Raw genomic sequence first — 24089 nt, 5'->3', positions numbered from 1 at the left:
GAATCTGGATTACAATGTTTTTGACTGCTTGACTCCTCTCTTGACAATATTTTGTAATATTAGTCAAGCATCATTAGTTGGAAAATTCTGACATTTTTTTTCCAGACATTGAATGTATTTCAGGAAAGATGATTCAACATGACTGCTTATTAGTGTTGTGGCCTAAGTCACCACTTTGATTCCCACAGCAGCTTTTGTGATTCTAAACTTCCAAAAGGCTGAGAATCCAAACTGAAGTCTTCAGATGACGAGCTATTTATTGGAATGAGTTTCTCTTGACATGCTTGTAGAGCTTACTATTCTCAAATTCAGTATAAAGTATATTATTTCTAAAGATTCATGCAGGTTATAGTTTTTGTTTTAATGAATATAAAGCAAAATTAAGCCTTTTTTATTAGATAAGGAATACTTTGGCGAAAATATTTTCTCTTTAACTACCTTGGTTGATATGTAGGCATTCTATTTTCATTGGTCTGTGCAATGATCCTAGAAAACAGTGTAGATCTAAGAAGACACTGATGAAATTCCTTTCAAAACATTGCACAGAAAAAATTGATATTCACAATGTATTTATTGTATCATGGTATTTGTTAAGCCATTTTATATTTGTGCATAATTTGAAAACATAAAAACTGTTCGAACAGTGATGTTAGAGTAGAGAGGAGTACTAATTAGGATGTCCTTTTTGTTAAATGTCACTGGATCAAAAAAAAGTTTAATTTATATTTAATGGAGTAGAAATGAGAAACCACCAACTCAGCTTTGAATATATTCAATGAGACAGCCTCCACTGGTGGCTGATATATAGAATTTCAAAGACCGACAACACTCTGATGGAACACATTCCTTTTTATCTCAGTTTAAATAAGTGATTGGTTATTTTGAAACTATACCCCTATTCTAGATCTTTCCATGAGACATAGCATCCTCTGTATCTGTACTTTCTAAAACCTCAAAATCTTATTTTGCAATGTTAAAAATCACACAACACCAGGTTATAGTCCAACAGATTTAATTGGAAGCACACTAGCGTTCGGAGCGACGCTCCTTCATCAGCTTCCAATTAAACCTTTGATTAGATTAGATTAGATTACAGTGTGGTAACAGGCCCTTCGGCCCAACAAATCCACACCAACCCGCCGAAGCGCAACCCACCCATACCCCTACATTTACCCCTTATCTAACACTATGGGCAATTTAGTATGGCCAATTCACCTGACATGCACACCTTTGGACTGTGGGAGGAAACCGGAGCACCCGGAGGAAACCCACGCAGACACGGGGAGAACATGCAAACTCCACACTGTCAGTCGCCTGAGGCGGGAATTGAACCCGGGTCTCTGGCGCTGTGAGGCAGCAGTGCTTGCCACCGTGCCGCCCACCTGTTGGACTATAACCTGGTGTTGTGTGATTTTTAACTTTGTACACCCCAGTCCAACACCGGTATCTCCAAATTATTTTGCAATAATACCATCTCTCATTTTTATGATTTTAAATGTTTATCAGACCAACCGGCTCAACCTTTCCTCTTACGCCAACCCTTTCATCCCAAGAATCAACCCTCTCTAAACTTGTGTACATTGTGAATGGAATGCTGAAGACAGATAGGAGAAACCTGAAGCCTTCAACCTTGTAAAAGGATGGCAAAATAAGTAATGCCACTTATATTTATAGAGAAACTTTAACGTAAATAATATTGGGTGCTGTGAATGCTTGGAGCGGCTCAGTAATTTCCTCTTAATGCATGAGGTAACCCGATGGACTTCCTCATTTGTAGTTATCACATTATCTTGTGAAATAAAATGAGCCATACATCAAAAGTGTATATTAGGATCTATTCATAGATATTTGTTTAACATTGAATATGAAAATTAATTTCTTTGTGGTTTTCATGGAAGTCATGAAACACTTATTCTGTAGTCAGCAGCACAGTAACACCGTAACCGTGCTCACTGTTGACATCAAATCAATCTACTTAAACATGATCCTCATGGCAAGAATTTCATCACCTTGACAGGGATAGAGTTGTTTGTCTGGTGCTTTGTAACAGGGGCAAAAATTGAAAGTTGTTGTGAAAATGGCTCCCAGTCACTTTTTTTTTTAATTCATGCATGGGATGCTGCCAGCATTTATTGTCTGTCTCTATTTGCCATTGAGAAAGTGATGGTGAGCTGCCTTCTTTAACTGCTGCAGTCCACATATTGTAGTTTGATCCATATTTCCCTTATGGAGGGAATTCAAGGATTGTGACCAGCAACAGTGAAGGAACGGTGATGTATTTCCATGTCAGGACACTGAGTGGCTTGGAGGGTAACTTGCACATGGTGGTGTTCGCATGTAGATGTTCCTTCTAGTCGTCCTGGGTTTGGAAGATATTATCTAAGCATGTTTGGTGAACTTGTGCAGTGCAACTTGTAGATTGCACTTCGAAGTGTCACTGCTGGAGGGAGTGGGTGCTTGTGGATGTAGAGCCAATCATGCAGGCTGCTTTGTTCTGGAGGGTGTCAAGTTTCTTGTGTGTGGTTGGAACTGCACTGAGGAGTATTTCATCACAATTCTGACTTGTGCCTTGTAGTTGGTGGACAAACTTGGGTGAATCAAGAAGTGAGTTACTCGCCACAGTAATTCCCAGCCTATCATCTAATCTTGTAGACAATGTGTTTAAATCGAATCTTCGAAATGTACAGCATAGAAACAGACCCTTTGGTCCAACTTCTCCATGCCAACCAGATATCCTAAATAAATCTAGTCCAATTTGCCAGTATTTGGCTCGTATCCCTCTAAACCCTTCCTATTCACATACCCATCCAGATGCCTTTTTAATGTTGTAATTGTACCAGACTCCACCACTTCCTCTGGTAGCCCATTCCATAAACGCACCACCCTCTGCATGAAAATGTTGTCCCTTAGTTCCCTTTTAAATCTTTCCCCTCTCACTTTAAACCTATGCCCTCTAGTTTTGGACTCTTTCCCATCCTGGGGAAAAAACCTTGTCTAGTTACCCTTTCCATGCCCAACATGCTTTTATAAACCTCTATAAGGTCACCCTTCAGCCTCTGACACTCCAGAGACAATAGCTGAGTCCAATTGAGTTTCTGGTCAATGGTAACCTCCAGGATATTGATAGTAACACCATTGAATGTCAAGAGGCAGTGGTTAGCTTGTCTGTTATTGGAGATGGCCGTTGCTGGCATTTGTGTGATACAAAAGTTACTGCACTATGAAAATTGTATAAAACAGGCTATTCCAATAAATGGCATTAGAACATCAAGTTTATTTGGCATAATTCATCTTAAAAAAAATAAAATTTTGAATATTTTTAAAAGGAAAGTAATTTTGATCAGAATTCTTATACATATCTTGAGGAAGTTGGATAATTAGGTGATGAAAATTTAAAATGTTTGAGAGGTAATGCTAAAAATCATTTGTTTAATGTGAAATCTGTATGGCTTTTTAAAGGTTTTATGTTGACCTTTTAACAAGATTGATCTGATTTGTTTAAGTAGTGATTCGCTTTGAAACAAGGAAATAGCAAAATAAGTTTTGTTTCATCGTAAGGCAGTGACAAATCTTAGAATATTAACCTAATTTTTAAAAACGTTTTCAAAATCTATTTGTTTTACCATTTAAGACATTCTTTCTCTGTGAGCTTCCTTATTAAATATTTGCTACTTAAAAGAAGGTCCCTTTTTCAGTGGTAAGCAATTTGTAGTTCGGGGCCAGTTAGCGCAATTCAAACTGATTCCAAGCTTGTCATTAGAAATAGTGACCCCTGTGTATCATTATTTAATGCACTTTAATTTCCAGATCCATACTGCTGTGCATGTCACAGTTATTGGTACCTTAATTGTCAATATTTGAAATACATGAAAACTTATCACAATCAGGAGTAAAGATTCCAAAATTAATTTTGAGAACAAACTTTTGTATGACCAGCAATATATATTGAATCATGCTTTAGTTATGTGGGATTGAATTTTTTATATTTACTTGTCAGAAACTATTTTTTATAATGAGCATATTTGCTATTAAATAGTCTATTCATTTTAAGTAAGTATATTTTGACAAAAGAATTACTTATTTTAAAAAGTGTTTCAAGTTCAACTTTTAATATCCATGTTTTTACATTGCATGTAAAATATAACTGTGAGTTACTAATCATTTTATAAAATTCTTTGCTGTACTTTCTTCTGTAAACTCACCATATTCTAAGTTGAAAGCTTTATAGTTGGCATCTGAATTACTGTGCTTTTTTGTTCTCCTAGGCCTAGTTGAAGCTGCAGATGCAGCACCAGAAGCAGGTGTGTTTGTATATTGCATGGCCAAACTGCAATCAGATACTGTACATTTGGAAAGTTGAGCTGTACTGATTTCAATTGTTTTGGGCTGGATGTTTGCTTCTTTGGCTCTCTAATTATTAATCTAACTTTCAAAATAATTTATATACAATTATTATAATTTTAGATTTACTGACACGTAATCACAACAGGTTAAAATAAGCATGATCCCTGTTAACTAATTGATGCAACAGAAGTGTAAATCATCTTTTTAAAAAAAGACATTTTTAATAGAGACAAACCATATCCTTTAACACAGTTTCTGAGATTAAGTATTACGGTATAAAAACGAAACCATATTATGCTGTCCATATTAATTTCATGTTGGATAAACAAGCTTCAATACCTTTCAATACAAAATGATTTTTTTCAATATTAGAATCCATCTAAATTATAAATCATAACATTTGAGCCATTTTTATTATGCAAGTGGGGTGAAATAAGTGGCTTAGTGCTACTCTTTGTTCTTAGGCTTCACAAAATTATGAGAGCAAAAGTGTATCGAAGAAATTTTTTGAATCACTAAAAAGATTTTTTTAAAAAGATGACGGTTGCCATTGGATTCATACTAGCTGTGGTATATAATTTGAGCATTACTAACATGGATTCTGTCTTTACAAATTTTCTATATTCTTCTAACATGATTACTTAAACTGCTTCTCATGGTTGTGGTTCTTCATTTTTGATACAGAGGTAGGTGATGGGGAAGCTTTGGTAAGTCTTTTGAAGACTCCTGGCACTTCAGGCACCTCGAGACTGGTTTATCCTTCTATTTCAAAGACAATAATAGGTTTTTACTTTATGTGCAGATCTATTGGAAGAGACGGAAAAACTTATGAAGGAAAAACAGGAAGTGCAGCGCCAGGCAGAGAAAGAACAAAATGACTTGACCAAACAAGTGAAAATGTTGGAAAGTGAATTAGAGGAGCAGATGAACAGAATGATAGAAATAGAACAGGAAAAGAATGCTGAGATTCTGGACCTCCAGCAGCAAATTGTGGCCCTGGAAAAACAACTGGAGAAAAACAGAAAATTTTTGGATGTATGTATGTTCTTGCTTTTTAGTATTAGAATTCTGTAATGTTTACAATGGCATGTGAGATAAATTTCCTTGGCTAGAGGATGCTCCTTCAGAAAATATGGTATAGAGGAGTCAGCATCGGATTGGGGAGGACAAAGTTAAAAATCTCACAACACCAGGTTATAGTTCAACGGGTTAATTTGGAGGCAGTAGCTTTCGGGGTGCTGTCCTTCATCAGATAGACAGCTGTTGAACTATAACCTGGTGTTGTGTGACTTTTAACTTTGCGAAAATACACATCTGAAAATGTTTGGGCTTTTATTTTGAAGAAAAATCAGCTAAAGTATTCACTCCTGCTTGCTCTCCCAGTGACTCTGCTGAAAGTGCAATAATCGTTAAAGACCACATTGGTGTCGATTGTGAATGTTCTCAGCAGGTGAATAATCTGCTATCTGCACTTAAGCATTAAAATATCCACTTGAGCGTTGTACTCAGAGGTATGCTGACTCATCTGGAATTGAACACCTAGCATAAACCTGAAATGAAATTTTTGGTTTGAGGTAAAATTGTATCAGCTGAACCCAATAAGTAATTCATCAGATTTGACCCAGAATGTGTCATCTATTTGGTCAGTACATACATTTTTCACTAGTTTTGGCCTCTGTAATCACCACAACTTCAAAACAGTTCGAGTCTTAACGAAAACAAATTTCATCACAGTACTGATAGTTTTTGGCAAGAATAAATTCCTAAACTTCACAAGTAAACTAGCTGTTTTGAATTTAGTCAAGAATAATGAGTCTAACTATAATGGAACATGACTGATAGAGACCATAACATGATTGATTTCAATATTATTTTTGGGAGGGCAGAATGTATGTCATGGGCTTAAGTTTGAAATTTTCATATGGTAGACTTTGTAGTGATCAGCAGCGATTGACCACAGTAGGGTGAGCAGAACTGTGAATCGGGGCAGATCAGGCAGTATCGGAGGAGCAGGAAAATCGATGTTTCAGGCAAAAGCCCTTCAGGAATGAGGCAGGGAGTCTCCGAGTGCTGCTTCACTACAAAATCTACCATAAGAAAATTTCAAACTTAAGCCCATGACTCTTAACTAATTTCAAAACAGCTAGTTTACTTGTGAAGTTTAGGAACTTATTCTTGCCAAAAACTATCAATACTGTAAAGAAATTTGCTTTTGTTGAGACTCGAACTGTTTCGAAGTTGTGGTGATTACAGAAGCCAAAACTAGTGAAAAATGTATGTACTCACCAAATAGATGACACGTTCTGGCTCAAATCTGATGAATTACTTATTGGGTTCAGCTGACACAATCTTACCTCAAACAAAAATTTCATTTCGGGCTTATGCTAGGTGTTCAATTCCAGATGAGTCAGAATACCTTTGAGTACAATGCTCCCAGGAGGACCAGTTCCACCACAGAACACACACCAGATGGCCTCCTTCTTTAAAGACCGTAATTTCCCTTCCCACGTGGTTGTACCTCCAATGCATCTCATCCACGTCCTGCATCTCTGCCCTTAAACCCTACCCCTCCAAACGCAACAAGGACAGAGCCCCCCCAGTCTTCACCTTCCACCCTACCAACCTCTGCATAAACTGCATCATATACCGACATTTCTGCCAACTACAAACTGACCCCACCATCTATTTCCCTCCCCACCCCTTTCCGCTTTCCGCAAAGACCATTCCCTCTGTGACTACCTGGTCAGGTCCACGTGCCCAAACAACCCACCCTCCCCTCCTGGCATCTTCCCCTGCCACCACAGGAATCGCAAAACCTGCGCCCACACCTCCCCCCTCACCTCCATCCAAGGCCCCAAAGTACCCTTCCACGTCCATCAAAGTTTCACCTGCACACCCACCCAGGTCATTTATTGTATCAGTTGCTCCCGATGCGGTCTCCTTTACACTGGGGAGACTGGACACCTCCTCACAGAGCGCTTTCGGGAACATCTCCGGGACACTCGCACCAATCAACCCCACCGCCCCGTGGCTGAACATTTCAACTCCCCCTCCCACTCTGCCAAGGACATGCAGGTCCTGGATTTCCTCCGTCGCCATTCCCTCACCATCCGATGCCTGGAGGAAGAAAGCCTTATCTTCCATCTCGGAATACTTCAACCCCAGGGTATTAGTGTGGTCTTTACCAGTTTCCTTATTTTCCCACCTCCCACCTTACCCCAGTTTCAACTTGCCAGCCAGCACCATCCTCATGACCTGTCCTACTTGCCAATCTTCCTTCCCACCTATCCGCTCCACTCTCCTCTCCGACCTATCACTTTCATCCCCACCTCCATCCACCTATTGAACTCTTAGCTACCTTCTCCCCAACCCCACCCTCCTCCCATTCATCTCTCCAGCCCGGAGTCTCCCTGCCTCATTCCTGATGAAGGGTTTTTGTCCGAAACGTTGAGTATCCTGCTCCTCCGATGATTCCTGACCTACTGTGCTTTTCCAGCACCACTCTAATTTAGACTCTGATCTCCAGCATCTGCAGTCCTCATTTTCACCTAGAGCTGTGAATCAAATGATGGAAGCTGTTCAAACAGTAATTAGTAAAGTGCAAGATCTCATCATAGGAAACAGACCCTTCGGTCCAACTCATCCATGCTGACCAGATACCCTAAATTAATCTAGTCCCATTTGCCAGCGTTTGGCCCATATCCCTCCAAGGCCTTCCTTTTCATGTACCTATCCAGATGCCTTTTAAATATTATAATTGTATCAGCCTCCATCACTCATTCCATGAACACACCATCCTCTGCATGTAAAGATTGCTCTTAGGTCCCTTTTAAATCTTTCCCCTCACCTTAAACCTATGCCCTCCAGTTTTCGATTCCCCTACCCTGGGAAAAACACCTTTGCTATTCACCCTGTTCATGCCCCTCATGAATTTATAAACCTCTATAAAGTCACCCCTCCGCCTCCAATGCTCCTAGAAGTACAGCCCCAAATGATTCCGCCTCTCCCCTAACTCAAACCCTCCAACCCTGGCAACATCCTTGTAATTCTGTGCTGAACTCTTTCGAGTTTATCAACATCTTTCCTATAGGAGAGAGACTAGAATAGAACACAGTATTCTAAGAGTGGTCTCACTAATGTCCTCTATAACCGCAACATGACATCCCAACTCCTTTACTTAATGTATTGACCAATGAAGGCAAGCATGCCGAGCACCACCTTGACCAGCCTGTCTATCTGTGACTCCACCTTCAAGGAACTATGAATCTGCACTCCAAGGTTGTCTTGTTCGGCAACACTCCCCAGGGTTTTACCATTAAGTGATTTGTCTTACCAAAATGCAACACCTCATATTTATCTAAATTAAGCTCATCTGCCACTTCACAGCCCATTGGTCCATCTGATCAAGATGCTCATTGTTGACTACACCACCAATTTTGGTGCCATATGCAAACTTACTAACCATAACCATCCAAATCATTTATATAAATGACAAAATCAATGGATCCAGCACCAATGCTTGTGGCATACCACTTGTAGCAGGCCTCTAGCCAGAAAAATAACCCTCCACCACCACCTTGCAAATTCTACCATTAAACCAATTTTGTATCCAGTTATGTTTTTTGTTTTTCTTGGAGCTAATTTTATAAACAAAACATTTCCTCAGTAGTGCTTCTTAAGGTTTATCTATGTTCTGAGTTTGTTGATCTCTTTGTGCTGTTTGATATGCGCTATATACTCAGAACATTATTCTGCCTCTTTATCTAAAATTCTTCTGCATTGCTCATTGGAGAATATTGCTTGACTTATGAAACTTTCACAAAGATTATCTGAAATAATTCTGTCACGATTTCTGTTATTCAGATTTGAATTATTCATATGAACACAGTGCAGTAAGCTTATTCAAAGAATGAGAAAAATCCAGTTGACTGGATCATCTCCACCGAATTCAAATCAAATGAATGTCACAGAAATGATTCCTTGTTTTAGAAACTTCTGACCCATGATCTGATCTATTCTATTCCAATGTGTATGCAGGTTATGATACGAGGTCATGAAAATGTCAGATCATGGTGAACCTGACTTGTTTCCCATTAAGCTGATTGATGGAGGGAAATTAGCCCCAATTTATTGACAATACTTGTTTGCAAGTCTTCTGATTTTTTGAACTGTGTCCATCACAGACTTACTATTTGTAACTTTGGTTCAATGTGGACAAAGTTGCAACTTAGAGCTGCTGAGCGGTTAAAGTTTGGCGGTATGACTTTAGAAATACATCACTGCAAAACCATGTCTTTTGACTGTTCCCATTTAAATTTTTTGTGAAGTAACAAATGCAAAATTTAAACTAAATTGACAATAAACTAACTATCAAGTCAATATGCATGTTAATTTCCTGCATTCTGGTTGTATCCATTTTGGCAATGCTGTAACTATTCCCTTCTATATATGTTCTTCACTTCACCCATGTATATAGTAATACAAGCAAATACACCAAGACATCTTAATGCCAAAATAAAAATTATATTATTTCGGTTGTACAATCAATTAAACCTTAAATTGCATAATGATCTGCAATGTAATGAAAGTTGTATCTCAATTTAGGTGATATAATGCAACAAAAATGTTTGTCTGAGAGAGCCATTTGATTAAATGCAGACAGAAATGCTGAAAATTGTTATGAGTGCATTGTTGTTTTTCCACACAGGAGCAGGCAATAGATCGTGAGCAGGAGAGAGATGTGTTTCAGCAAGAGATATTTAAATTAGAGCAACAACTGAAAACTCCACAGAGAATCCAGCCTATCAATGATCAAAGAAATAGAGAGGTAATTCTTTACATCAAGTGGTATTCTTTACATCAATATTTGGTTCAGTTTACATCATTAAAGTTTCAAATGATGCAGCCACTAGTGTGGTTGACTCTAACAGCCCTTTGAAGTGGCATAGTAAACCATTCAAGAAGATGCCTTACCACCAAATTTAAATTCTGATTAATTAATAATTAAAACATGTAAATCATGTTTCTAACTTAATACTGAATATTGCGCCAAGTTCATATTATAATAATGTAAACATCAAATGTAACAATGATGATAAAAGTCTGAATAGTAACAAGTGGATGCTGCTGTTTTTAAAGTATTTGCAACAAACAGTAGCACTCTCTGCCTTGCAGTGTCTGTGTGGATCCCACTTTCAAAATTTCTTGCAATTTCAGCTAGCTTCACTTCAAAAATTGGACTTATTGCCCAATTTGGGGTGGCACAGTGGCTCATTGGTTAGCACTGCTGCCTCACAGCGCCAGGAACCTGGGTTCGATTCCAGCCTTGGGCAACTGTGTGGAGTTTGCACATTCTCCCCGTGTCTGTGTGGGTTTCCTCTGGGTGCTCTGGTTTCCTCCCACATTCCAAAAGATGTGCAGGTCGAATGAATTGGCCAAGATAAATTGCCCATAGTGTAAGGTGCATTAGTCAGGGGTAAATGTAGGACAGTGAGCCTCGGTGTGGACTTGTTGGGCCGAAGGGCCTGTTTCCACAATGTAGGGAATCTAATCTAGAAAGCGATTAGCATGATCTGTCTTTACACTATTTCCCAAAGTGCACCATACTGCCTCCCCATTTGTTTGATTTGACACTGGAAGTTGTTGATGTCATCTTATAACTGCACATCAGTTATGGCATAAGTCGATAACTCAACTATTTGAGGCAAGTGGTCAAATTTAGCATAGTGAAAGGCTTTGGAATTCAGAACAGTCTGGCTTAGAAATGCAACATTTATCTATTTAATTGATGATGATATCATAAAATGTTGGCTGTGCCATTTTGTGTGCACCTATAGTTTTGATCTGTTGTTTTGAAGTGATTTGTCCAGGAAAGTTTGGAACAAGTTTGCACCAGTAAAAATAGCAGAAAATGACTTAATTTACAACATAAATCACAGATCATATAGTTGCAATAAATTCTATATCAAAAACTTTTAATGATTTGGTCACTAAAAACACTGTTGTCTTTCTACTTATTTTGTTTCTTTTTCCAAAGAACCTTTATCAGTTTTTAAAAGTAATTCACCACTGATTTAATTTAGAGCATTCTTAAGTTCATGGCTGATTTTTGTTTCCCCTATTGTTATTTTAGCTTTATCAAACAAAGGTAACGAGCTAACAAGTTGTCCAATTTGGCTTCATGTTTTGGTAGATGGAAAATCTTGCAGATCAGTTGAAAGACAAGACTGACCGATGCAGTGAACTTCTGCTTGCCAAGGAACAACTTCAGAGAGATGTACAAGAACGGAATGAAGAAATTGAAAAAATGGAAAACCGAGTTAGAGAATTGGAACATGCATTGATCAGTACCACTTATCCTTTGCAAACGGTAATTATTTTGACTGCTGAGTAGATATAAAGTATATGAGGATAGAGGATTTAACTTTATGAAAGGTTTGGACAAATTGGATCCAAGGGAGACTTTTTTGCCATAAACAGAATTATAGTTGCAAGTGGTCAAATTTACAAATTTTGAAAATAAAATCAAAGAGACTTGTTAAAATTAAAAATGTGTTAAGCCTGTGAATGAATTCAAGGATTTCCAGAATAAAATTGCGGGATTCTTAACCTGTTTAAACATTTAGAGACTTACAAGATAAAAAATTAAGGAAATACTATTGGTAGATGAGTTAGATGGACAATAGGTTTTCTGGCTTGAAAATGATAGCTGTTGCCATGTTATTATACAGTGCAACTATCAATAGTCTTTCATAATCGGACATTCTCTAATCTCCTGTTATAATTAAAAAGAATGAAGAAAGAAAATTGCACGTTGCCTTAGAAATCCAAGGAGACAACACACTTCAGATACAGCTGCAAGCAGAACGTGATGCTTTAGAGCGAAAGGAGAAGGAGGTATAAACTCATTTTTAAAACTACTTTTAAAATTGTACTTGTGTGACATTTGAAGCCAGACTTGTAGAATTAGGATGCTTCTTTTTGCTGAACTTGACATTAAGTGATGTTAATATTGTATTTCTCTGTACAAATATTCTCCTGACTTGCTGAGTGTTTCCAGCAATTACTTCTTTTCATTGATCTGTTGGATCCGCTACATGCTAGGAAACATGATATGTTGGTATGTTATCTAACTCTATTTTCTCTCTCAAAAGAAAAATTGCTTATCTTGCATTCTTCCAGCTTGAGTGACTTTTTACTATTACACTTCTCTGTATTTTGTTTTTATTGCATGTCTGTTGGCTTGGTAGTTGTGGGGCAGATACGGGCATAAAGTTTTGACACAGGTTTGAATTCTGCTCAACTCAGCTCCTGCTCTGAAACTTATTGAAATGAGACATTAATATTTTTCGACAGAATGAGGAAATTGAGTGGAAACTGATGTTAATTATACTATATTCGTGTAGGGAGGTGCAAAATTGAGGAAATGACTATTCTATTCAGTACCTTCTCCGTATGAAGGGAGACAGATTGTCAAAGACATTTGCCAGGATTGCAAAGAAAGAGGAAGCATGAGATCATGGTAATTCAAAATTTCAAAAAGGGAAAATGTCACTGCCTTTATCTTTTTATGTGATTTTCTTTGCATATTACTACAAAGTGGAATTCTAGAATTGCAAAGATCGAGGAATCAAAAATCTTAATCCAATATGGATATAAGTTCAGAAAAGTATTGCAGTAGTGATTTTGCTTCAGTATGGAAGGGTCTGTCTTACAGAACACGTAATAAATGTCAAATACTTGATTTTTGTTTTGTTTTATGGAAAATATTTTTCCTATGAAGTCCGCAGCAGCAAATATGGACCACCCTATTTTGCATTTTCTTTGGTTCATTGCCTAATGTAGTTTCATTGTTCTGGATACTGTTAAAATCCTTTTCCTGGTCATAATTTTTAATGTAATCTGACGAATTTGGAGGGCAGCTATCCTTCGCATCATGGATCACCAGCAATAATGACCTCAATAGGAATCAGGGAAAGCTTTTCACTGGATATTACCTTATCTAGCACACAGTAAAATGTCAGTATAGTTAGCTAGACCCAACCATCTTCAGCTGCTTCTTAAATGACCTTATGTTGGAAAGAAGATCAGAGTGGGATGTTTGAGGGCGATTCCACAATGTTCTGCAGCACTCACAACTTGGATATAGAAGAAGTCTGTATTCATATCCAACAAACCTGGACAACATTCAGACTTGAGCTGATAAGTAACAAATAATGTTCACACCTTCTTCGGCAAAGACCATCTCCAAGAAGAGAGAATCTAACCATTGCATCTTGGCTTTCAATGGCATGCCACCACTGAGTTCCCCATTTTCAACATCCTGGGGGTTAACTTCGAGCAGAAACTGAATAGGCATATGCATACTGTGGATGCAAAAGTATTCTGCAGTGAACAACTCTATCTCCATCCCCAGGACAAAGCAGCTGTTTGATTAGTGTAGCATACACCAATTTCAGCATTCACTCCTTCCACCACCAAAGTACAGTGTTGTATTATGCCCTGCAGCCACTCACCAAGGCACATTCAACACTACCTTCCAAAAATGTGATCAGTCCACCTAGAAGTGCAAGATCAGCAAATATAGATACTGTTGTCATACAAGTTCCCCTTCGACTCACTTCACCATCCAGACTTGGAACAATATCACTGTTGCTTCACTGATGCTGAATCATAAGTCTGGAATTCCTTTTCTAACAGCACTGCAGATGTACCTACACTTAATGGATTGCAGTGATTCATTTAAGGCAGCTCACCAACAACTATCAAGAGCAAATAGGGATAGACAATAAATGCTGACCCGTGCAGTGACGCCCAAATGTATGAATTAATTAAAAAAAACTTGAGGTGACTGTAAAATCAAGACATGGAGTCACCATTTCTAAAAACGTCACTGGATAATACATAACAAGAGTATCACAAGTCACTTGTCCGTAGCCTTTGTCTTTGGATTCTATTATTTATTAGCTTTGATCTTTTGCATGTAATTCTACATCCACGTTACGTACCTTGGAAGATTTGACATTTACAAGGAGACATGATTCATATTTGAAGATGGTGAGAGGAGGTAAATACAATGTGATACTCATGTGGATTAAAGCACCTGTTTAGTTAAGTGCTTTATCTTGTGCTGCAGGTTTTGTGTGACTTAAAGTAAATTGGAAAAAATATGAGCATATGAAATATAAACTGTGTTATTCTGGTATGTTTCTAAATAGTTTTAAAACTTGAGATGTATATTAGGATGCATCTAATTACACTACTCTTGTGTGCCGAGAAGTCAATTTTGGAATTTTTATTTTTGACATCAAGTTCCTTCCTGGGCTTTATCTCATCTTGCCTCAGTGATTCCTTGCAGTCCTATTGCTTATGCACAATATTTGTTTGCTGATTATTGCATGTAATGTTGATTTTGAAATTCACCACCAAATTATAGTCCTTTGATGTGGAGGTGCCAGTGTTAGGCCATTGGGAAGACTCTATTATCTTCTACCATGCCTTTGCATCCAGGCTTTTTAAATATTGTGAAATTTACCAACGTTTTGTTCAACTTGTTTCCTTAACTCTTTTCTACCTCTTTTCATTTCCTCCAATCTACAAACCATTCTCCCAGATTTTGCTGATTTGAAAAATGTTAAATAGGTACCTCACTTTGTTATGTAATGAAATGTCATAAGCACTTTTCTCACATGAGATGTGGTTATCACTGGCATTGCCAACATTTGTTGCCCATCAATAATTGCTCTTTACCTGAGTAGCTTGGTAGCCCATTTCACAGGGTAGTTAAGAATCAACATTTTTCTGTGGATTTGGAGTCACCTGTAGCCACATCATGTATAGACAGCAGCTTTCCTTTCCTGAAGGGCATTGTGTTTTTACAACAATCAGCGTTGATTAGATGGTGCCATTAGACTAGCCCGTCTCTTAATTCCAGATTTTATTGAATTCAGATTTTACTATTTGCCATGTTGAGACTTAAATCAATGTCCCCACAACATTAACCAGAGCTTTGAAATAGTTGATTAAATTTCTTGGATTGGATTTTGTTTAATTACAGATAGCAAACCTAGAAGAACAATTGGAGCAGTTTAGGGAAGAGCTATTAAATAAGAATGAAGAAGTTCAGCAGTTGCTTATGCAGTTAGAAATTCAGAAGAAAGAAGCTGCCACCCAGTTGCAAGAGATTCAGCACGAAAACAAGCGACTTGAGGTAAGGATGTTGCTGCCATTAATTAGTTCAAGGTCCAATCTATTGTAACCTTCAGTAAAACATTCAACTGTGATAAGTTATTTCACTTTGCATAACCTTAAATAAATTAATTTTGTTGAATTCACTATCACCAGGCAGCAATCTTTCAGAATATTTTTGAGTCCAGCTTCAGAACTGGTCTTCCTGAAATATTATGGTAGCCTCCTTTTGAATTCATGATTATCCTTATCATTTAGGAGAGTTTAATATGTCTACTTGATCCCTCCATACCTGAAAGTTAATATCTCATCTCTACTTCTTTCCTCTGAAGTCTTTGAACATATGTAGCCTCCCAAATTGTTACCCAAAACTCCTGGGACTCTAAGTTTAAACCCTTCCAATCAGGTTTCTGCCACAACCACAGTGTTTTTACCAAAGACATAAATTATATCTTACATGAAAAGATCAGGAAAACTATTACTCCTCTTCCTCCTCGATTTATTTGCAGTTTTTGCAAACTTAATCACAACATCTCCTTCTGCTATCTCTCCATTGTTGCCTAGCTGGGTAGCTCTGCACTCATCTGGTTCTACTCATTTAACCGGAGATCAGCATTCCTTCACACTTATCTCAGGTATCCCGCATACCTCTGTTCTCCCTTCTATTCTTATTTACAAGCCCCCTGATGTGACATCATCCAAAAACACACTTCCACCTGGACACTGACAACACCCAGCTCTACCCTCACCATCACTTTTCTTCACCACGTCAGACCGCTTGTTTGACATCCAATGCTGCATTAGCAGAAATTTCCTCCAATTAAAGGTTAGAAAGACTAAAGCTATTATCTAAGGTTACCATCATTAACTCATTATTATCACCCTTCCTGGCAACTGTTGGAAGGTGAACCAGCCTCTTATAGGCTCCTTATAGTGGTGGACAGTGTGGAAGACTGTTGCAGGGGGACTTAGGTAAACTGCAGAATTGGGCTGAGAGGTGGCAAATGCAACTAAATGTGAGGTGATTCACTTTGGGAAGAATAACAGGAAGGCAGAATACTGGGTCAATGGAAATATTATTGGGAATGTGGATGTTCAGAGAGTTCTTGGTGTCCATGTACATAGATACCTGAAAGTTGCCACCCAGGTGGACAGTGCTGTTAAGAAGGCATACGGTGTGTTAGGTTTCATTGGGAGAGGAATTGAGTTCTGAAACCGTAATATCATGCTGCAACTATACAAAACGCTGGTGTGTCCGCACTTGGAATATTGTGTACAGTTCTGGTCGCCCCATTACAGGAAGGAAGTGGAAAAGGTGCAGAGGAGATTTACCAGGATGTTGCCTGGTCTGGAGGGAAGCTCTTATTAGGAAAGGCTGAGAGACTTGGGTCTGTTCTCATTGGAGAGAAGAAGGCTAAGGGGGGATTTGATAGAGACATACAAGATGATCAGAGGACTAGATAGTGTAGACAGGGAGAGTCTTTTTCCTAGGATGATGTCAGCTTGTACGAAGGGGGCATAACTACAAATTGAGGGGTGATAGATTTAAGACAGATGTCAGAGGCAGGTTCTTTACACAGAGAGTGTTAAGAGTATGGAATGGCCTACCTACTAATGTAGTCAACTCAGCCACATTAGGGCGATTTAAACAATCCTTAGATAAGCACATGGATGATGATGGGATAGTGTAGGGGGACGCGCTGAGAATAGTTCACAGGTCGGCGCAACATCGAGGGCTAAAGGGCCTGTTCTGTGCTGGGTTGTTCTATGTTCTATACCTACACCATCACAAAAGTTGCCTATTTCCATCTTTGTGGTATCGCCTAACTCTATCCCTGCATCAGCTCATCTGCTGCTCACATTATTCATGCTTTTTTTTGTCTCTAAACTTGACTATTGCCAATGTCCTAACTTGCACCAATTCTTGTTCTCCCATGAGTTCTATATTTGCTGATCTGCACTGGCTTCTGGTTAAACACAGCCCCAAATGAAATGCTCATACGAGTTTTCAAATCCCTCCCTTACCTGGCCCCTTCCTATCTTTGGAATCTCCTCGAACTCTGCAACCCTCAAAGATATCTCCCCATTAATTTAATTCTAACTTCCTGGGTATCCTTGATTTTTAATTGTCTACCATTGGTGCTGGGTTTTCAGTTAGAGTCATAGAGATGTACAGCACGAAACAGACCCTTCGATCCAACTCGTCCATGCCGACCAGATATCCCAACCCAATCTAATCCCACCTGCCAGCACTTGGCCCATATCCCTCCAAACCCTTCCTATTCATATACCCATCCAGATGCCTTTTAAATGTTGCAATTGTACTAGCCTCCACCACTTCCTCTGTTAGCTCATTCCATACATGTACCACCCTCTGCGTGAATATGTTGCCCCGTAGGTCTCTCATATCTTTCCAGTCTCACCTAAACCTATGCCCCCTAGTTCTGGACTTCACAACCCCAGAGAAAAGATCTTGTGTATTTGTCCTATCCATGTCCCTCATGATTTTATAAACCTCTAAAAGGTCACCCCTCAGCCTCTGACGCTCCAGGGAAAACAGCCCTAGCCTATTCAACCTCTCCCTATAGCTCAAATCTTGTTAATCATAAATGCACAAGCAATGCAATGGAAAACAGAGCTCTAAGTAGTCAACATGAATTGCCACTGATCAATGCTGTTGAAAATTCAATCTGCCCTAAACTTCTCACCAATTAAAGAAAATACGGGTTGTTTGTAAAAGACAGCAGAATTAGAGATATTTAGAGTCATAGAGAGGTACAGCATGGAAACAGAACCTTCCGTCCAACCTGTCCATGCCGACCAGATATCCCAACCCAAATTCGTCCCACCTGCCAGCAGCTGGCCCATATCCCTCCAAACCCTTCCTATTCATATACACATCCAAATCACTCTTAACTGTTGCAATTGTACCAGCCTCCAAGACATCCTCTGGCAGCTCATTCCATACACGAATTCAAACAGCAAAGGCAGTAACTGTGCAGGTTCCTTCTTTCTTTCTTTCTTTCTTTCTATCTCTCTCTCTCTCTCTCTCTCTCTCTCTCTCTCTCTCTCTCTCAATGTGTCTGCTCTTCTCCCTTTTAAAACTGCTGTTGTTTTGACTTTTTTTTCTAACATTAACTTTTATTTATTGTTTCAAAAATCATTGTTTTATGATGGCTAACATTATGGACAGAAATTTTCTTCCAAATTAAGTTGCTTAATATATGACAAAGCCTTAGGCCTCAAAGGGTCATGGAGTAGGAGGGCATAATATATTAGAATTGGAAAAGGATTAGTTAACAAACAGAAAACAAAGAGTGGACATAAATGGAGCCTTTTCAAGCTGACAGAGTGTAACTCGTGTAGTATTGCAAATGTCATTGCTGTGGCCTCAGCTATTTACTAGCTAAATTCATGATTTAGATAATGAGACAAAGTAAAACATCAAAGTTTGCTGATAATATAAAGCTAAGTGGAAAGCAAGCTGTGGGGTGAACATGTACTATATAGGCAAGTTTAAGTGAGGAGCAATAAGATGACAGAAGCAATTTTCACATGGGAAAGTGTGAAGTAGTTCAGAATAGAAAAGCAGAACATTTTTAAAAACTTCTAAACGTGGGTGCACAAAGAGTTCTGACTGTGCTCGTGCAACGAACATGGGAAATTAAAACACAGGTACAGCAGGTAATTTTTGAAGGCGAATAGCATGTTAGTATTTATTACAATAAGATTTGAGTACTAGAGTGAGTCTTGCCACAATTATACTGGGTTTTGATGAGACCATATCTGGAATACTGTCTGTAGCTTGTGTCACCTTAATTGAGGAATGATAAACTTGCATTGCGGCAGTACAGCAAAGATTCACTAAATTAGCCCCTGCAATGAGGTGGTTGGGTATGCCCATAAGCAGAGAAAATTGGGCCTATATTTTCTGGAGTTTAGAAGAATAAGAGGGATCTCGCATGCAGGATTCTTGATACAATAGACTCTCCAAGATGATTTCCACTGGTTGGGAAATCCAAAGCACTGGGACACAGTTTCAGGTAAGGGGGTGATAATTTAGTGCTGAGATGATGAAAATTTACTCCACTCAAAGAATATGAATCTTTAGAATTGCCTACCCCAGAAAGTTATGGATGTCCCATCGCTGAATGCAGTTAAGGCTGGACAGACAGATTTTTGGTCCCTCAGGGAATCAAGAGATATCAGGAGCAGGCAGGAAAACTGAGTTCAAGCCTAAGTTCAGCCATAATCATATTGAATAGTGAAGCAGTGTTGATAAAAACCATATTGTCCCCATTTGCTCCTACCTTTTGCATTTTGTTTTATAAGTAAGTGTGAATAAGTAAAATTAAAGTCACCATGCTCCCAGAGAACTGTAGAGCTGTTCTCGAGAGAGAGACAGAGACACAACTGGTGGTGGTTTAATCTGAAGATCACCACAACTCAGGTTAGGGGTGAAGTCAAAAAGTTAATAGTTTCATGGGTGACCTCAGCTGACCCATGCTTTTGGCATCATTCTGCATAATGAACCAGCTGTCCAGCAACTGAGCTAACTGACCCCAAAATATTTAGATGTTGAGCCACAGAGGCATTAAGGTTCTGCAGGCTGTGCAGAGAAAAGCCACAAGGCTGACCCCTGGTAGTGTAAGACTAAGGCAAATTGGCAAAATTTGGGACTTTCCACTGCTAAATGGGAGCAATACAAGAACAGCAGAGAGGACTGCAAAAACTGATGTCTTGGGCTTAGACCAAACATTTGTTCTGTACATTCTATGTCAATGCTAAGTACGTAAAAGTAAACAATCTAGGAATGGTAAATTCACATTAAATTGTACTCTGTCTAGACCTTGAGCACTGGAATTCTCTAAAATGTTCTCCTTGTCTCTCACTTTTTCTCATTTGAGACATTTTAAAATCTCACCTTTTTCAGCTTTTGACCATTTGCACTAATGTTTCATTAAATACCTTGGCTTGTTTTATGATGTCTCAGTAAAACTTGTCAGGATGTTTTATTAGATTAAAGGCAACATATAAATAGTAATGTTGGAAGATTAAACATTATAATATTTGAGAAAAAACTTGAGCTATTTTTCATTTTTAATATGTGATATAAAGTACTAAGTTTTAAATGATATTTATAGCTAGCATTCCTTTAAGTCTAATTGTCAGCAGCATAGGGCTGGAAAAAGTGCACATCATTCGCAAAGTTCCGAAACATAAAATAAATTGGAAATGTAAAGCAGGTCCTTCAGCATCCAAAAAAGGAGAAAAGAAAGTTAATTCAAATTTAGAATGTAAACTTTTTTTCAATTATGTGGACTGCCTTGCATGATTAATTTTCCAATATTTAGTTGCGGTTAGGGCGTCTCTATTAATTGTTATCTACTCACTCCTCACACAGTGGAGTTGTTATTTTGCTTCCTCCTCCTCTCTTAGATGCAAATTCAAAAATATGCTAATCTGCATCTTATCCTGATTCACCGCTGTCCTTATAGATCAATGTTAGATTCTTGTTTGCTAATGTCTCATATGTGAAAATCTGCATTTTTTTTTTTGTTTATCACACTCATGGCCTCATTTAGCCCTAATTCTATAGCCTCTCTGGCTGCAAAACTATTGATTATTTTGATTGATCTCTTGTGCATAGCCAACCCTCTTCAATCGCTCCTCCCCTTGTTATTGCCTGAGACTAATTCTCTGCAATACTCACACTAAATTTCTTCTTACCTGTTTTAAGATCCTTTTTAAATTCCACCTCATGAGCTTTAACTAGGCTTTCCAATTTCTGCTTGTTTGACATAATTCTTTTATACCTCTGAAGTACTTTGGAAGATTTTTGTGTAGTGAAAGTATTGTATTAATGGATAGGGCCCATATGCAGGAATATGGAGTTGGACCACAGATCAACCATGATCTCATTAAATGGTGGTACAGGCTTGAGGGGGTTGAATGGCCTACTGCTACTTCTATATTCATGTATAAACACAGTGGTAGCATCTATGTAGTTTGAACATTTTTGGTATAATTTCAGGTTCCATCATTTTCAGATTTATTAATGTGATGTTGAATTAAAACGTGCGTTTTACTCAATATAATATTAGCTCCCTCTCAATTCACAATCCAAGTTTTGTGATTTCCATGAATTTGGCAATTGTGCTTTGTACTTCAGGCTAAGTCATTAATATTTATGAGGAAAAGCAAAGGCCTTACTCGTCATTCCTGGAGAACATTGCCATAAAGCTTTCTCCAGTCTGAAAAGCAACTGTTTACTGTTTTGTGTCACTCAGCAAACCTTCATTGTCACTGCTGTCCCTATTATACAATGTGTCTCAGATTTGCTTACTAGCTATTGTGTAAACTTTTATCAAACGCCTTTAGTATACATGCATTGCATCAACCCTTTCTGTCAACTCATGAAAAAAACTCAGTTGGGTTATTTGCCTTTAACAAATTTGTGCTGAAAATTTACTTTTAACTCACCATTCGCCACATGGCTGTTAATGTTGTCTCATCATTATTTCTGAATGCCCTTCCATCATTGGTGAGCTTATCCTTATACCAGTAACATTTGTAATTTTCCTGTGCTCTGGCATCTCTGTTTTCAAGGAAAATTGAAAGATAATGGGCAGTACCTCCACAATTTGTGTCCTTATTTCACTAGCATCTTGGAACCATCCCACCTGATACTGATGATTTATCAGTTTTAAAGTTCAGCCAGTGTTTCTAATATTCATCAATTTTTAATTTATCAAGTATCTCCCTGGCCTTCTCATTCACTATGACTTTGGCAACCTTATTTTCCTTGATAAAAACAGGTGCAGAATAATGATATAATTCCTCAGCCATGCCCTGTGCCTCTCTGGATTGATTGCCTGCTTGACCATTAATCAGCGCAACCTCTTTTCTTAATATTCAATGATTTATATGTTAATGGAAGACTTCTGCGTTTCACTTTGAGACAAAAGTAACCTAAGTTCAATTTCACCCTTGGGTGACTGTCAGTGTGGAGTTTGCACATTCTCCCCATGTCTGCGTGGGTTTCCTCCAGGTGCTCTGGTTTCTTCCAACAGTCCAAAGATGTGCAGATTAGGTGGATTGGCCATGCTAAATTATCCATAGTGTCCAGATGTACAGGCTCAGTAGGTCAGCCATGGGAAATACACGGTTTACAGGAATAGGGTAGGGAAATCGCTGTGATTGGGATCCTGTTCGGAGGGTCGGTGTAGACTCAGTGGACTGAATGGCTTAAAAGCAAATTACTGCGGATGCTGGAATCTGAAACCAAAAGAAAAAGTGCTGGAAAATCTTAGCAGGTCTGGCAGCATCTGTAAGGAGAGAAAAGAGCTGACGTTTGATGTTTGTCAAAGGGTTAGTTAAACTCGAAACATCAGCTCTTTTCTCTCCTTACACATGCTGCCAGACTTGCTGAGATTTTCCAGCATTTTCTCTTTTGGGGACCAAATGGCTTGTTTCCACACTGCAAAGATTCTATGATTCAATGAAACTCCAGTATTGTTGGGTACATGTCAGTGTTGTAACTTCACTGCAACAGGTTAGCTTTGGTTTTGGCTAATTCTGGAGCACTACTGTTCAGTACATTTGTTGTGATGCTTTCTGACCTTATAGCTTTTTCAGTATTCATTGTCTTCAGCTGTTCCTTGATATAACATAGAATACATCCAATTTGGTATGTATAATGCTGGAAACCTAAGCAGGAGGCTGAATTGAATGTGGTACTTTTGACTGAAGATGGATGAAAATACTTTGTTCAGCCTTGTCTTTTGCACTGATGTACCAGATTCCCCATCCTTGACAACTGAGAGAATTGTGAAAGAACTTCCTGTTGGTTGTTTAATTGTCCACCACCATCCGCAACTGAACATGCAGAATTGCAGACTGTAGATCAGATCCTTCAATTGTCAGATTGCTTTGCCTTGTCCATGGCATGCTGTTTCCACTGTTTGGTAACTGCTTCCCCTGTGCTGTAACTTCAGTAGGTTGGTATATCATTTTTAGATAGGATTGATGTTGTTCTTGACATGCCATCCCAAGCTTTTAATTGTACTAGGATAATGCCCACAGCCTTGATGATATTACGGTTGGATGATATTCTATAATGAGGTTTCAGATTGTGTTTGAAACAAATGTTGTTACTGGTGGTCCACAGCATCACATGGATGCCCGTTATTGGCCAGGTAAATCTTCTATTTAAACAGATGGTTGTAAACGTAGCAGCTCTGTCTGTTACTCTCAATGGATATATCAAAAAATTCCTAAAGATCTGTCCTGAGTAAAAGTATCTAGTTGTAACTGCGTAGGTTTGCTTTGTTGACTGTGAATATCGTTCATTTTCGATCTTATATGCTTAATTTTGAATATAAAAGACTTCGTTTGTATGGAACGGGTAGGAATACTTCTTTGACTTAATTTTTAAATATGAAATAGAAGCTTTTTCTTCAGTATATGTTGCCAGATGTAAATCTAGATGTTGAGAACAATGCAGCTTTTGTGAGTTTGTAACTTTATTGCAGTCAGATTTAATTTTTTTTTAAATC

At 38.4% G+C, this 24089-nt stretch overlaps 1 protein-coding gene across 5 annotated transcripts in view; it reads left to right on the top strand.

Moving 5' to 3' along the window:
• akap9 (A-kinase anchoring protein 9) overlaps positions 1–24089 on the top strand; it is a 263757-nt gene that overhangs the window by 171576 nt on the left and 68092 nt on the right. For 4 of the 5 annotated variants that reach the window (XM_043690268.2, XM_043690271.2, XM_043690266.2 and 1 more), the window contains 6 exons: positions 4266–4301; positions 5147–5379; positions 10052–10171; positions 11537–11713; positions 12136–12240; positions 15401–15553. In XM_043690268.2, the coding sequence (XP_043546203.2) occupies positions 4266–4301; positions 5147–5379; positions 10052–10171; positions 11537–11713; positions 12136–12240; positions 15401–15553 (824 nt within the window). The remainder of the gene's footprint in view (positions 1–4265; positions 4302–5146; positions 5380–10051; positions 10172–11536; positions 11714–12135; positions 12241–15400; positions 15554–24089) is intronic. The other variant, XM_043690267.2, reaches the window with a different exon arrangement.

Source organism: Chiloscyllium plagiosum, unplaced genomic scaffold, assembly GCF_037043375.1.
Source record: "Chiloscyllium plagiosum isolate Xiang-an unplaced genomic scaffold, Cpla_swu_hap1 HiC_scaffold_5, whole genome shotgun sequence".
NCBI classification, from domain to species: domain Eukaryota; kingdom Metazoa; phylum Chordata; class Chondrichthyes; order Orectolobiformes; family Hemiscylliidae; genus Chiloscyllium; species Chiloscyllium plagiosum.
This window is presented reverse-complemented; position numbering and strand designations above follow the sequence as displayed.